Source organism: Podarcis vaucheri, assembly GCF_965113315.1.
Source record: "Podarcis vaucheri genome assembly, chromosome: 10".
NCBI lineage: Eukaryota > Metazoa > Chordata > Lepidosauria > Squamata > Lacertidae > Podarcis > Podarcis vaucheri.
In genome coordinates, this window is record NC_138748.1 from 34,376,872 (window position 1) to 34,390,446 (window position 13,575).

At 43.1% G+C, this 13,575-nt stretch overlaps 1 protein-coding gene across 8 annotated transcripts in view; it reads right to left on the reverse strand.

Annotated features, from left to right (window-relative positions):
- PPFIA2 (PTPRF interacting protein alpha 2) overlaps positions 1-13,575 on the reverse strand; it is a 298,064-nt gene that overhangs the window by 213,551 nt on the left and 70,938 nt on the right. For 2 of the 8 annotated variants that reach the window (XM_082240939.1, XM_082240946.1), the window contains exon 1: positions 3,445-3,684. The exons of the other annotated variants lie outside the window; for them this stretch is intronic. In XM_082240939.1, the coding sequence (XP_082097065.1) occupies positions 3,445-3,525 (81 nt within the window). In that variant the 5' untranslated portion in view covers positions 3,526-3,684. Of the gene's footprint in view, positions 1-3,444; positions 3,685-13,575 lie in introns of those variants that run through there. 8 annotated transcript variants of the gene reach the window in all.

Here is a 13,575-nt window from a genome sequence, read left to right on the forward strand (position 1 = left end):
GCCACTCTGGGTGGCTTCCAGCACATGCAAAAAGTAAAAAAAGTGAAAGTGAAAGTGAAAAATGTAAAGGACCCCTGGATGGTTAAGTCCAGTCAAAGGTGACTATGGGGTTGTGGCACTCATTTCGCTTTCAGGCCAAGGGAGCCAGCGTTTGACCACAGACAGCTTTCCGGGTCTGCTTCTGGTGCAATGGAGCACTGTGATGGAAACCAGAGAGCACAGAAGCGCCGTTTACCTTCCCACCACAGAGGTACCTGTTTATCTACTTGCACTGGTGTGCTTTTGAACTGCTAGGTTGGCAGGAGCTGGGACAGAGCAATGGGAGCTCACCCTCTCGCAGGGATTCAAGCTGCTGACCTTCTGATTGGCAAGTCCAAGAGGCTCAGTGGTTTAGACCACAGCGCCACCCGCATTCCACGGTAAAAGGTACCACCCACAGGAGCCCACTGACACTGCTGTTGGGTGATGTCACCACTCATGAATTGCTAACTTCATGCCTAAGTGGCTGTGCCAGTCCCCGCCCCGCCCCACTCCACCAACACCCACATGGGGACAGAGGAAAACTTCTGGGCAATGCGAGAACCCACAATATTTTGAAAGAAGCACAGTATCTCATTCAAATGTTATTGGAACCAGGGACCTTTAACGAATAAGTACAAGTGTGTAAGGAAACTATTCATTATAGCTACATGGCAGTATAAATGGCTGAGATAAACAGTAGATACATTCTGGATAAAACATATACTACATCCTTTGCTGCCATATGTACAACAACAAAAATGCCACCTTCCTTTCACGCAGCAGCTACAGTTGAACCCAAATGAATCTACTTCTCCGGAAAAATGCCTAAGATTTCACTGTAAGTAACTTATCCCAAAGATAAAATATAAAAGATATAGTACCCTTTGGTACTATATCTAATCTTCAGTCAAGGGGAAGAAGTTGTTGGGGTGTGGTGGAAGGGGAGGGAGTTACAAGTGAGATATGCATCCTAACTTCATGTTTTAACAAGGCATCCATTTTTAATAGAGCGCTTTAAACCGGGTGTTCTGCCTTAAGATTTAATACTACTGCTGTCTGTGGCCATAATTCAGAATGTGACCAATTCACGATTACTTGTTTTCCCCATTCCATTCCATTCCATGCCCTGCCTTGTCTGTGCAGTTTCAGGAGTGTTTTATGGTGTGGCTTGGGAATGGGCTGCTGCCTAAAGAGGAGAAGTTAGCAGCCCCAGCACACCTAAGAGAGCTCTCTGAATCATGGCCTATAAAACAAAAATAAATTAATAACTCAAGCATAAATATTGTGGTGTTACAGTCGATCTGGCTGAACATTTCTAATGTAATACAAGGGAATGAATGTACAGTACTGAATTTTCATCCTTGGAATTTGGGCTCTAGATCTGAGAAGTTCAAGGTGCTTAGAGAGCTTCAAATCTCCCAGGCTTCCTATGTTCTCTTCTGTGAGACAGAAAATGCCCGGAATGGGGCATCTAGAACCCTCATGTGCATCTCTTCATAAAGCACCTGTTTTTATGTATTAAATTTTTTAATATATGCTACCTTTCGGAGTAGACCCTTTCAAGGCAGCTTATAATACTATGCAGTGATATAATAAAAACACTGCGAATCAAGAAACTAATAAATCAGGTAGCCCCTCCAAAATGACTAAAATATAATCAAAGTCCACAAACCATTTCTATTTTTTCCCCCTTTCATGGGAAAGTCACTGAAAGCAGGTGAGCTTTAAGATCTTTCAGAGAGGCCTGTAGCGTTGTGGTCTGGTGGAACCCACCAGGCAAATAATTCCAAGGCCATAGTTATGCCCACTTAAGTTTTGTTTAGGTGCACAGACCTGCCCATCAGGGCAAATGATTACTGTTAAGTTTTAAAATAAAAAAAAATTAAGTTGAAAACTTATTTGGTATGGGTTGGAGGCAAGTAGGAAAAGGGCTGGGGCAGAAAAATTAAGAAGCTGTTGTTGGACAACTCCTCCCACCATTCATAGCCATGTTGGCTGTGGCTTATGAGAGATGAGTGCAGCAACATCTGCCCCTGGAACAGGGTTCAATACACTGAGAATATACAGGAACACACACAGTATGGGAGACTGCAGAGTTTCAGTTGTGTGCCTGTAGGGAGAGGGAGAATTAACCAATCTGGAAATGACCAAACTTTGGAACACTCACATTCCTGAATCACTGCCAGGATCGGCAGAATATCACTGTGTGAAAGATAACACACTGTTTCAGCACAGCCTTCAGCTATCAGCAGATATCAATGTAGAAAAGGGCAGGATGACAGGGTTAAAAATAGCACCACAATAGAGGAAAGGAATATGACCTGAAACAAACACAAATATATTGCAATACTTCCAGAGTCAGTGAGTGAGATGGATTGCTTTGCATGTTATAGATTTTAGCCTAAGCATTTTGTTCCTTATTTAATTATGATTAAATCATTAAAGACCCATCACAGATTATTACTTTGTAACTGCCAAAACAACAATGGATTCAAAATGAAGCATGGAGAGCTTTATTTTAATCCTGACCATATAAAGAGGATGAAATGAAAAAGGCATTGCAATTTTAAATAATGGTGTGTGTGGATTGCTGTAAAGAGACAGATATCTTTAGACTTGATCTGTTGTGTTTATTTGTTCCCCTTTTCTTCTGAATAATTGAGTGGGGTGTAGAAACCGAGTGTGTGTGGGAGATTACATATTTATCTTAAAGCATAGCATCAGGGATTTTGTTTAATCAAATGACAAGGGGATGTAGCTAAGAGAATGTCAGCTTTACATCTCAGGCATACCAATAAATGGGGAATGATTTCTTACCATTCTTTGTAAGCAATGAAGAAAATGTCATTCATTTTAGCTGAACTTAGCTGATAAACTAGAGAGCCTGATAATCTAACAGTAGATAACGCTTTCCCTTGGCATGCATAACTGTTCCTGCCATCCAAAATGATCCCAAGAAAAAGCCAGACATCAATAGCTGGGGCTTTGAGGTTGTAGAAACCCCTTTCCTCTTCTCCAAGTATATCATGCAAACTTTCGCAAAGCATTACTGTATATCGTACATTATTAGCACACTGCAACTATTTCAGGAATGCTCTTGCAACTCCTGCCTAAGAAATACAAAAAAACACATTTCTACCTGAGAAATAATAATTTTAAAAATCTTATGATCGAGCACATTTTATGCACAGCACTGCAATAATAAATAATAATAATAATTAATAATATGAACAGACTCTTCCTGGTTTCATCTAAAATGACAGATAACCTTTACTTTGCTGGGGGCAACACTATGTTATTTTCAAATATCTACTGCTGAATACTTGAAAACCTCATGTTCTGTTTTCCCTTGCATCCCCCCCCAAAAAAAACTTTTAAGAGCAATTAACTTCCTAATAACTTGAGTAATTAAAGCTCACTTACCTGGAAAGTATAAAACCGAGTTCCATTCGGAGGATATACCTTTGGGGACCCAGAGACAGTGCTCATATCAGAGAAAATCATTTCTGCTCACAGACACAATAAAATCCACAAGGAGCTACAGAAAGAGGCAGAGCAGAGCACTATGCTTACAGGCAAATCCTCCCATAGATTTCAGGCAGGCAACTGCAGAAAATTGCATCTGCCCCATCCATTCAGAGAGGAGACTGACAGCATGTGAATTCCCCCATGCCTGCATTTGCGAGCTTAGCTGGAAAGTCGTCAGTCAACAACCTTTAGTTCAGCAAGTTCTTTTTTAAAAAAATGCCAGAAGGGGGAAAAACACACACACATACACACAAGACTTTGTTTTTTCTATATATATATAAAAAATCAGAAGCTAGAACAACCTACAGTGAAATGTAGCTGGTGCAGAATCTGCCAATGTTTTGGACCCTGCCCATCTGTTCTTAGTGATAATCACCTCCCCTCTTCTACAGACTAGCAGAGTGATTATGCTAAGCATCCCAGTTAACCATTAGCACACAGCTCCCTTGCAAGCAGGCAGGCACAGTGTAAGACAGGGGACCTCTTCTGACTAACCCGAATCATGTCACGTATAATGCTCAGAGACGTAGGTGACGAAAGAAAAGAAACGATTGTATTAGTTCATTGCAATGCAATCTACTTCTAAGATCAGGTTGTGGAGATTTCTTGCCCCACTGACTGCACAATTCGTTTTGTTATACATGTGCAACACAGGGGCAATGAACTGGCAACAACGGTAATGCAGTATTTTGATTACTAAATGTTTGTCACCACCCTTGTTTCACAAGAACAAAACTCCTCCAAGCAAGCATTTATTTTTAACAAGCAGCCAACATTCACTATGTTGATTGGGCTCTGCCTGACACACACATATACTCTGGGATGTTTTGTAAACAGCATGATATATATTTTTTATTTTATTTTTAAATCCCACCATGCTCAAATTCCTTGGCACCTTCCGAACAGCAAAAATAATTGGCTTGATTTACACTCCAATGAAAGGTGGTGATTCAAATGAAAATGAAAAAGCAGCGTCAGGTAGGGAGGAAATTGGGGGAGGGGAGAGTTGTCACAAATGTTAGACCCATACAAAAACATTGCTTTAGTAGTAGAAAGTATTAGTGCGTGGCAAAACAGCTTAAGAAATGGATCTTTAAGAAATAAACCCAATCAACAGAATCCTTTCACATTTGACTTTGGACTAGTTCAACGTTTTAGCAAAATGTAACACAGTGTCTCCTGTAAAAGGTTTCCACCGCAGTTAGCATATTCCCGGAGGAACATAGATGCATTCTTGTGTAAATTTGCCAGCTTCCAATGCTGCCAACATTCTGTTATGGAACATACAGCAGAGATGGGAAATCCTACAGGATTCCATTCCTTCTCTCATGTTTTAACTCCTACTGGTAAAATTCAGAGCACAATGATCTCATCCAGTAGATTACTTCCAAAAAACCCAGCAGGGCCAAAATGGTTGCATCAAAAATAGACTTGAGAGAGAGTTGGCATGGGCCCAGAGTTCAAATCCATGCTTGACAATGGACGCCTACTGGGTTCTCCAGGCTTCTTCGCTTACCACTATATATGGAACAGTAGAACCAGAATAGTCAGAACCAACCAGTGAGGTTCTTCCCAGTTAAACAATGATGACAGCTGGCACCACCCACATCATTCTGGGTTTTCAGGCTTTACAGACTAGAAGCGTATCACCCCAGGATGCAGATGGGAGATCAGGTATTACGATGCTGCTAGGAGTCAAAAACTGCCTTGAATATTTAAAAGTAAGCATGTCAGAAAGAGGGAATAGGCTAGGAACTTCCACCCTAGTGTGCTAGCTTTGGAGGGAAATGATGAAACTGGAGAGACTTAAATAATCCCAATATGCAACATGAAAGCTTGCTTACTATTGAACCAAAAATGCTGATCTAGTTTATATCTTACTGAGTATAAAAGAGACCTTACTCTACACATCTGAATATATTAAACATATTTGACAGACAATTGACCAAAGACCTCCTCTTCCAAGAACAAGGTTATTCCTGCCTTCGGGCTATGTGTATTCCCCCTACAGACTTCAGAGGCCCAGGAAAGTGGTGGAGTGGGGAGATTCAAAGAGCGCAGGAGGCTGATATAAAAAAGGTTGATAAGCTAGAGCACTGGCATTAACAGTGGAGGAGGAGAGGTGGCAGATGGCGTCAACTCTATATTATTACAAACCATTTCTATTCCAACCCTCAGAACGAAAACGACATACCAACATTATTAAAAAATACAATTTCAGAAGTCCCACCCCCCCTCAGAAAAGGGCTCAATGCATGATGTGTTAAAATTCAGAAGCATCGTTTCTAATCGCATGTAAGAGTAGAGCTGGGGAAATATTCCTATGACCGTGATGTGTTGCAACCATTTTTAATGCTGCATTTTCAATTGTTGCAACCGACCCTGGGTGACCTGCTGGTGAAGGGTGGGTAATACATTTTACAGCAGCAGCTCAGGGGGCAAATCTGGAGCACTTTCGAGTCCTACAATCTAACGTAGTCAGAGGTACCCCACAACACAGAGGCAGTTGTGCCTTGTGACCCACTCTGCAGACTGTAAAGGGGAATGGTGGCATATAAAAGAGTACCTATGCCTAGCTGAGGCTGGCATGCCAACTATGCCCATTCCTAGACACTGCAGAAATGGCCATGGTAATGCATGGTTTAGTTACATGGTATCTGGATATTTATTTATACATGCATACATACAGGGGATGCAGGTGGCGCTGTGGGTTAAACCACAGAGCCTAGGACTTGCCGATCAGAAGGTCGGCGGTTCAAATCCCCGCGACGGGGTGAGCTCCCATTGCTCGGTCCCTGCTCCTGCCAACCTAGCAGTTTGAAAGCACGTCAAAGTGCAAGTAGATAAATAGGTAGCACTCCAGTGGGAAGGTAAACAGCGTTTCCGTGTGCTGCTCTGGTTCGCCAGAAGCGGCTTAGTCATGCTGGCCACATGACCTGGAAGCTATACGTTGGCTCCCTCGGCCAATAAAGCGAGATGAGCACCGCAAACCCAGAGTCGGTCACGACTGGACCTAATGGTCAGGGGTCCTTTTAACTTTACATACATACATGCATACATACGCCTCCCATCTGGCTGGGTTTCCCCAGCCACTCTGGGCAGCTCCCAATCAAATATTAAAAACACAATACAGCATTAAACATTAAAAAGTTCCCTAAACGGGCTGCCTTCAGATGTCTTTTAAAAGTAGGATAGCTGCTTATTTCCTTGACATCTGATGGGAGGGCATTCTATCATCATCACCATCATAATTTATTATCACTGCGATGCGTTCTGCACAGGGCTGCATTTGAAGAGCACTCTGAAACACCAAGTGGCCCAAATTGCTGCATCCAGGCAACACCTTCTTGCTCTCTATAGGAAGTGGTGTTGTTTGTTCACAAATCCTTTGTCACACAGGCCCCTGCCCCCCAATACAAACCAGGCTATAATTGTGCCACCGTCAGAAAGTAAAGCATAACCTATATGAAGAGCAGGTAAGTCAAGAAAGTGAGCCAAGCTATGTACTTATGTCAAGCCATACATTTGCATCGTAACAAATTCTGCTACACGTGCAGACTGATCCCGAGCAGTCTGAGAACTAAGCCCCGCTGGGTTTTGTAAACTCTTGTGGGTGTTTTTCATAATCAAGCCTGGATAGCTCAGTTGGTTAGAGCATGGGGCTGATAACACCAAGGTTGCAGGTTCAATCCCCATATGGGACAACTGAATTGCAGGGGGTTGGACCAGACGACACTCAGGGTCCCTCCCAACTTTGTAATTCTATGATATATATGTTTTCTCTACCTGAAGCATAAAGCAGTATATAAATTATATAAAGTGGTACCTTGGATTAAGTACTTTATTCGTTCTGGAGGTCTGTTCTTAACCTGAAACTGTTCTTAACCTGAAGCACCACTTTAGCTAATGGGGCCTCCCGCTGCCGCCGGGCCACCGGAGCACGATTTCTATTCTCATCCTGAAGCAAAGTTCTTAACCCGAGGTAATATTTCTGGGTTAGCGGAGTCTGTAACCTGAAGCATGTGTAACTGAAGCGTATGTAACCCGAGGTACCACTGTACAGTTGTACCTTGGATCCTGAACGCCGTGAAACTCGGATGTTTTGGCCACCGAACACCGCAAAGCCGGAAGTGAGTGTTCCGGTTTGCGAATGTTCTTTTGAAACCCGAAACCTGACGGGGCTTCCATGGCTTTTGATTGGGTGAGGAGCTTCCTGCAGCCAATCAGAAACCACAATTTGGTTTTTGAACATTTTGGAATTTGAATGGATTTCTGGAACAGATTCCGTTCAATTTCCAAGGTACGACTGAATATTTAAAATTCAGTAGAACTTGCTGAGGTATGCAGCCTCTGGCTTCTTTCCTGCACACAGAGACTGGGAAACAAAGCCCATAGTCCCTCTGCTTCCCTTTGCTAAAGAGCATGGTAGAGTTCACCTGGTTGGCTGCTGTGTGTGCACGCACAGGCCTGCAGAAGACAGGGCTGTAACTTCCTGATCTGGCTAATGTCTGTGACCTGTTCCAGTGCTCTTCTGTGGCAGTTGGGCTGGCTGAGCTCCATTTCCACTACCAGTCATCCCCTACATGGGCATATTCAGCAAAAAAACAGAGAAGAACCTCACAAGCTCACCTTGGGTACAGGTTCGCTGAAACTAGTGGTGGGCTCAAGCCAGTCAGTTAGCCAGGCAACCACAGATCCTTCTCGCTGGCTGCTTTCTCTTCCTCTGCAGCATCACTGATCACAACAGCCAACATCATTGTGAGAACAGTATCAGCGTGTGCTTTGCCACCCTGAGCAACAAAGGTAGCCAGCCGCCACCAACCCTCACCATTGCACTGGTTCAGTCATTGGGAGATTCCCAAGAGACAATGGCCAAGTCTGATAGGCAAGCAATCCATTTCCAATCTCAACCAAGCAGCCAGCCAAGTTTCTCTCTCTTCTGGTCATTTGTTCTATCTTCACTGAGTGTTTCCTTTTAAACTCTGACAACATCTAGAAATAATAATCCTACTTAAGGAACAAATTGCCACGGGGAAAACATTTCTTTATTTTCTATTTATATAAGGGAAAGATACGCCAGAGAGGTCCCACATCTTAGTCTGTGGCTCTCTCCACGGAGTCAAATGGTGATGTTCTAAGAAGTGAGAAAACTGAGGGGGAAATTGGGCAAACGATGCTCCTTTGGTACTACGTTATAATGAACATGAAACATTATGATCCACTTCAAATGCGATTTCAATTAATCCACACAGTTACAATGTTACACAAGACTACTGATGGCTCAGCAATTCACACTGAAAGCAGCATCCCTTATAATCTCATTTTAACCCATTTTAAATTAACTCAGAAAATGGGACATTTAAGAGACAGTCCAACCATACTCACTTTGTCTACAGATGAGAGAAACGGGGGGGGGGGTTTCTAATCCTGCTGATTCTCCTAGACGTCTCAGTGACATTCAGTGCCACTAATCACAGCGTATATTTTGGGCTGGCTGTGCAAGTTGGCAGCAGCAGCAGCAGCATGTTACAGTGACTCCACTCCTAGCCACAAGTTGCTTCCAGATAGTAGCACTGGAGAACTTCTACTCCATGAAACAAGACTGATGCTGGGAAGATCCCACAGGGTTCCATTTCCCCCCGTGCTCTTCAATATCTACATAAAACTGCAGGGAGCTGTCAAATGGGGATCTGGAGTGTGACATTACCAAGATGCTGATGTGCCTAATTCTATCTCTCTGTTCCATCAAATATAGAATGGTACCTAAACTTTTTGGGAGTAGCATTTTGATAACTATTACAAATATCCACTAAATTTAGAGTCAAAGTCTCCCATGTCTAAAATGGACCATCTCAGTGTGCCCTCTTGAACCTTCCCTATTCAGCCTATAAGCTACAGGAGTCACGATGCATCTCCATTATACCATATTATATCATTGAATAATGAAATCCCTGCCACAGAGTGTCAACAAACGTAGAACGATGCATTCAGATCTTTGTGATAGATACCCATAGATGCAGAAAATTATCTGGATATTGATGCTTTCTCAAGAGCCTAGTGATTCAGTTTCCCCACAAAAAATAAAAAATAAAAAAATCATATACAGGGCAGAAGAAAACAAATCCATCTTTTCTATCCTAGTTTAATGCTTCACAAATTCAATATGGTGAAAGGATAGAAAAGGCAAACGTTATAACTCCTAAGCAAGAAGGAAATGAAAAAGAGTTTCCAGTCCCACAGGCAGATACGGCAAGTTACACTTTAGTGATGCAACCTTCAAGTCACAGTGTGTGAAATCTACCATGCTCTTGTCTCCTTGGGACGCAAGGGATGGAGGAAGAGTCTAGAACCCAATTAGAACCATGAAACGTAGCATCTCAGAAGGCAAATCAAGGATCACTCTTCATGAGAAAGAATCTGGGTTGTCAGTAACGTTTCTACAAGGCAAGCCTGAACCTTTAGATCTCTTAGTCCATCCGAAAATATATCTGAAATAGCAAAAACAGTAAAGCTGCTGAACACTCGCCTTTTTGTAAGAGGGCCGTTAATTTTTTATTATTTATGTCACTTGCTGGAATAAGCGTTACTGCTGGTTTTATTAGGATTGCTTCACTACTAAATGTGTTTCATTGATTTTGTGCATATTGTTTTAAATTTGTACACACCTATTTTTTTAATGATAAATTAATCTTTTAAATAAACACACACATACTTGACTAATCTCTCTCTCTCTCTCTCTCTCTCTCTCTCTTACACACACACACACACACACACACACACACACACACACACACACAGAGTTATATTTGCTTTTATTTTCCCTCGCCACCCCACTTGCATCTAAAGAGAAGCTGGAAGGGGTAATATATAACAGATAAATGTGTGCCATAATTTTGTGCTATTTGGATGACTTTAAGTGGCCTGTCTCATTATCACTATATGAACGTTTCTGAAGAGCAGAGCACTTACAGGAGAGAAATGCGGGCAGAAAATAAAGACTATCTTTGCAAACTAAAATGGATTTTATATAGAAGCATTTGCATGTCCACTACTTGAATTGAAAAATCATGGACAGACAAGTGTGTGTGTGTGTGTGTGTGTGTGTGTGTGTGTGGATCAGACCAAGGGCCTATGGAGAGCTTATAAGCAGGAAATAAACATAACAGCCATTTTTGAACAACAGTTGAAAAGCTAAACTATGGTCCAATTCACAAGTAACTGCAAACCATAATTAATGGCTTACCATAAATGCAGCGATTGCTCCTCATTTCTCCCCCGTTTTGAGCAGGAGCAACAATCCTCAATCCCTGGGGTTGTGTGTGCTATGTCCAAACTGGGAATGTGGTTTGTTTTGCTCTAACAGCTGGTAAGCCAAGAAATAAAATATTATTCACTGCACATGCGAGAGCCAAAAAGGTCATAGCTAAGTGAACCCCTCTGGGATGGTGTTCCGACATCTTGGTGCCACGGCAGCAAAGACCCTGTTCATCATATTCACTCACTGCATCTCCAGACATAGCTGTCAACTTACAGATTTGAAAATAAGGGACCAGCAGCCTCGAAAATAAGGGATCAGCAGCCAAAATAAGGGATTTTAGTCAACCAACTGAAATACGAAGTTAAAAGGGGCCAGATAATTTTGGAGAGCCGCGCCGGTTTTTAGCCCTTCGTTTCCAGAGGTTGCTGCTCAAGACACCAGCTGATGAAACACTGCAATTAAATAACTACAAGCAGCAACCACTTTTCATGCAAAATGAAGTCCAAGCTACGAAGATGCTGCTGCAGTTCTGTATCTTTTCTCTCGTGCTCCATCTGTAGCTCTCAGTTCCATCAGGCGGGGCAGGAGGAAAGGGGGGGGGGAATACCGCCCGAAGTAAACCCGCAGATCAGACCATCTATGCTAGTCTACCACTACAAATCTATGGGAGAAGCGTTTGCGGTCCTTCCTCCGCTTTCCCCCTCTATGGTTAGCCCTTGGAACACCTGCCCGCGCCTCTGCCTCCTCCTCCTCTCTCTGAACTGCTTTCTCTATGGTTGTCCTCACTCTCCTCTCAAGGCTCCTCAGCAATTCATAGGCCGTGCCAGGCTGCCCATCTCATCCAGGTCCTTCAGCGGCGCAGCAGCAGTACGGCCTAGTGGGAGCGGCGGCAGCGGTGGGCAGAGGGGAGGCCCCAGGCAGAGACACTCAGTTTGGTGGCCGCGAGGAGGATGGCGGTGGAAGGGCCCGAGGCTCCCGTCAGTCCTGGCAGGGAGGGGCTCCCGGGGGCCGAGGCTGGTGAGAGGAGGCCGGAGGGGGGCAGGCCGGGCAGCCAAGCAACACAGTTGGAGCCTCCCTCCTCCTTGGCCGGCAGGGAGGGAGGGAGAGGAGCTGCTTCCTTTGAAACCCGGGAAATTTAAGGGACATGGTGCTGGGATAAGGGAGTTTCCCACCAAATAAGGGACGGTTGACAGCTATGTCTCCAGAACAAACAACAAAACCTTCAATGACTCTTACTGTTTGGGTAGGACTATGTGAAATGAGGCTATTGTAAAGGTAACTTGGCCCCAAACCATTTATGGCTTCAAAGGTCAGCACTTTAAGAGGAAAAGTGTAACTGTAAAACTTTTCTGGAGCAGGAAATGTTGTCATACTTGTGTGCATTTAATAAACAGCCTGCTCATTTTCTTTTTTTTTTAAAAAAAACCCCACATAAAAGACAAATGGTGGGACATTTTGTAAGAAAAAATGTTTTGATTTCTAGTAGAGACTTGTCTGCATTAGATAAAAGGAATACGCTTTCCCTTTCAGTGTTCACAGCATGAGAGGCCAAATGCCATTTCTCACTAACCACCTTGCGCAGAAAACTACTGTTAAAATAAATAGGGTAGAAAGCGAACATTCTTGAATACTTGGACCAGCAAACCAAAAGATTATTCAATTCCAATTTCATGCTAGTTACAGAATAGAAATGAGCACAAATCAATAAGAACAGGATGATTCTTGACCCTAATCACTATTAACGTTAACAATGCTTGCAATGGAAGGAAGGTCCAGATGAGGCTTTCCTTCTCTCATTTACTGAGCATAGTCTTAAAGGTGGGCTTGGAGATGACTGCTCTTTCTGGACTCTTCTGTCTACAACAAAACAAGTGATTCATTTCACTACTTCCTCTGGGCTCTTGACATAGTAGGCCCTCATCATCAGTTGTACCCATGTCAAGGAAGTAGCACCCACATCACCCCCACTCATAAAAGCTGCTATACAGGCTTGTTGTTGCATTTTATTCTCCCTCACGTTTACCTCCTCAGGCTTTCATGCCTAGCACAGCTGGCATTTGCAACCAATTCAATCAGAAGACCAATGTATGCATCTCTCTTCACTATGTATAAGAAACAGCAGCTACAACAAGTGCCATCCACAAGAGGCAAGAGTGGGACATTTAATTCCATAATATTAGAAGAGATAGTTGTAAACCATAAAAGAGATACAAAATAAATAAAATAGGTGTACATGTCAATGAAACAGAAGCCAACTACAAAGATAAACGTAAAGGGTAAAGGGACCCCTGACCATTAAGTCCAGTCGTGGACGACTCTGGGGTTGTGGCGCTCATCTCACTTTACTGGCCAAGGGAGCCAGCGTACAGTTTCCAGGTCATGTGGCCAGCATGACTAAGCCATTTCTGGTGAACCAGAGCAGTGCACGGAAACACCATTTGCCTTCCCACCGGAGCAGTACCTATTTATCTATTTGCACTTTGACGTGCTTTTGAACTGCTAGGTTGGCAGGAGCAGGGACCGAGCAATGGGAGCTCACCCCGTCTCTCTCAGATTGTTAAATGACAGAAATGTTGAAATAGTAATAGAAGCAGTGCACAATGATACCTAGACAGAACACTATGAAGAATAAGCCACTAATGAGTCAACAATTTCAATAAAATCTGTCATGCTAATAGAAGACTATAATGACTCACTCATTTCCCCTTCCCCCCGCCCCAGATTTGTCTGTGGCAGAGTTACTTGCTTTAGTCAGAACAGCCACTGAC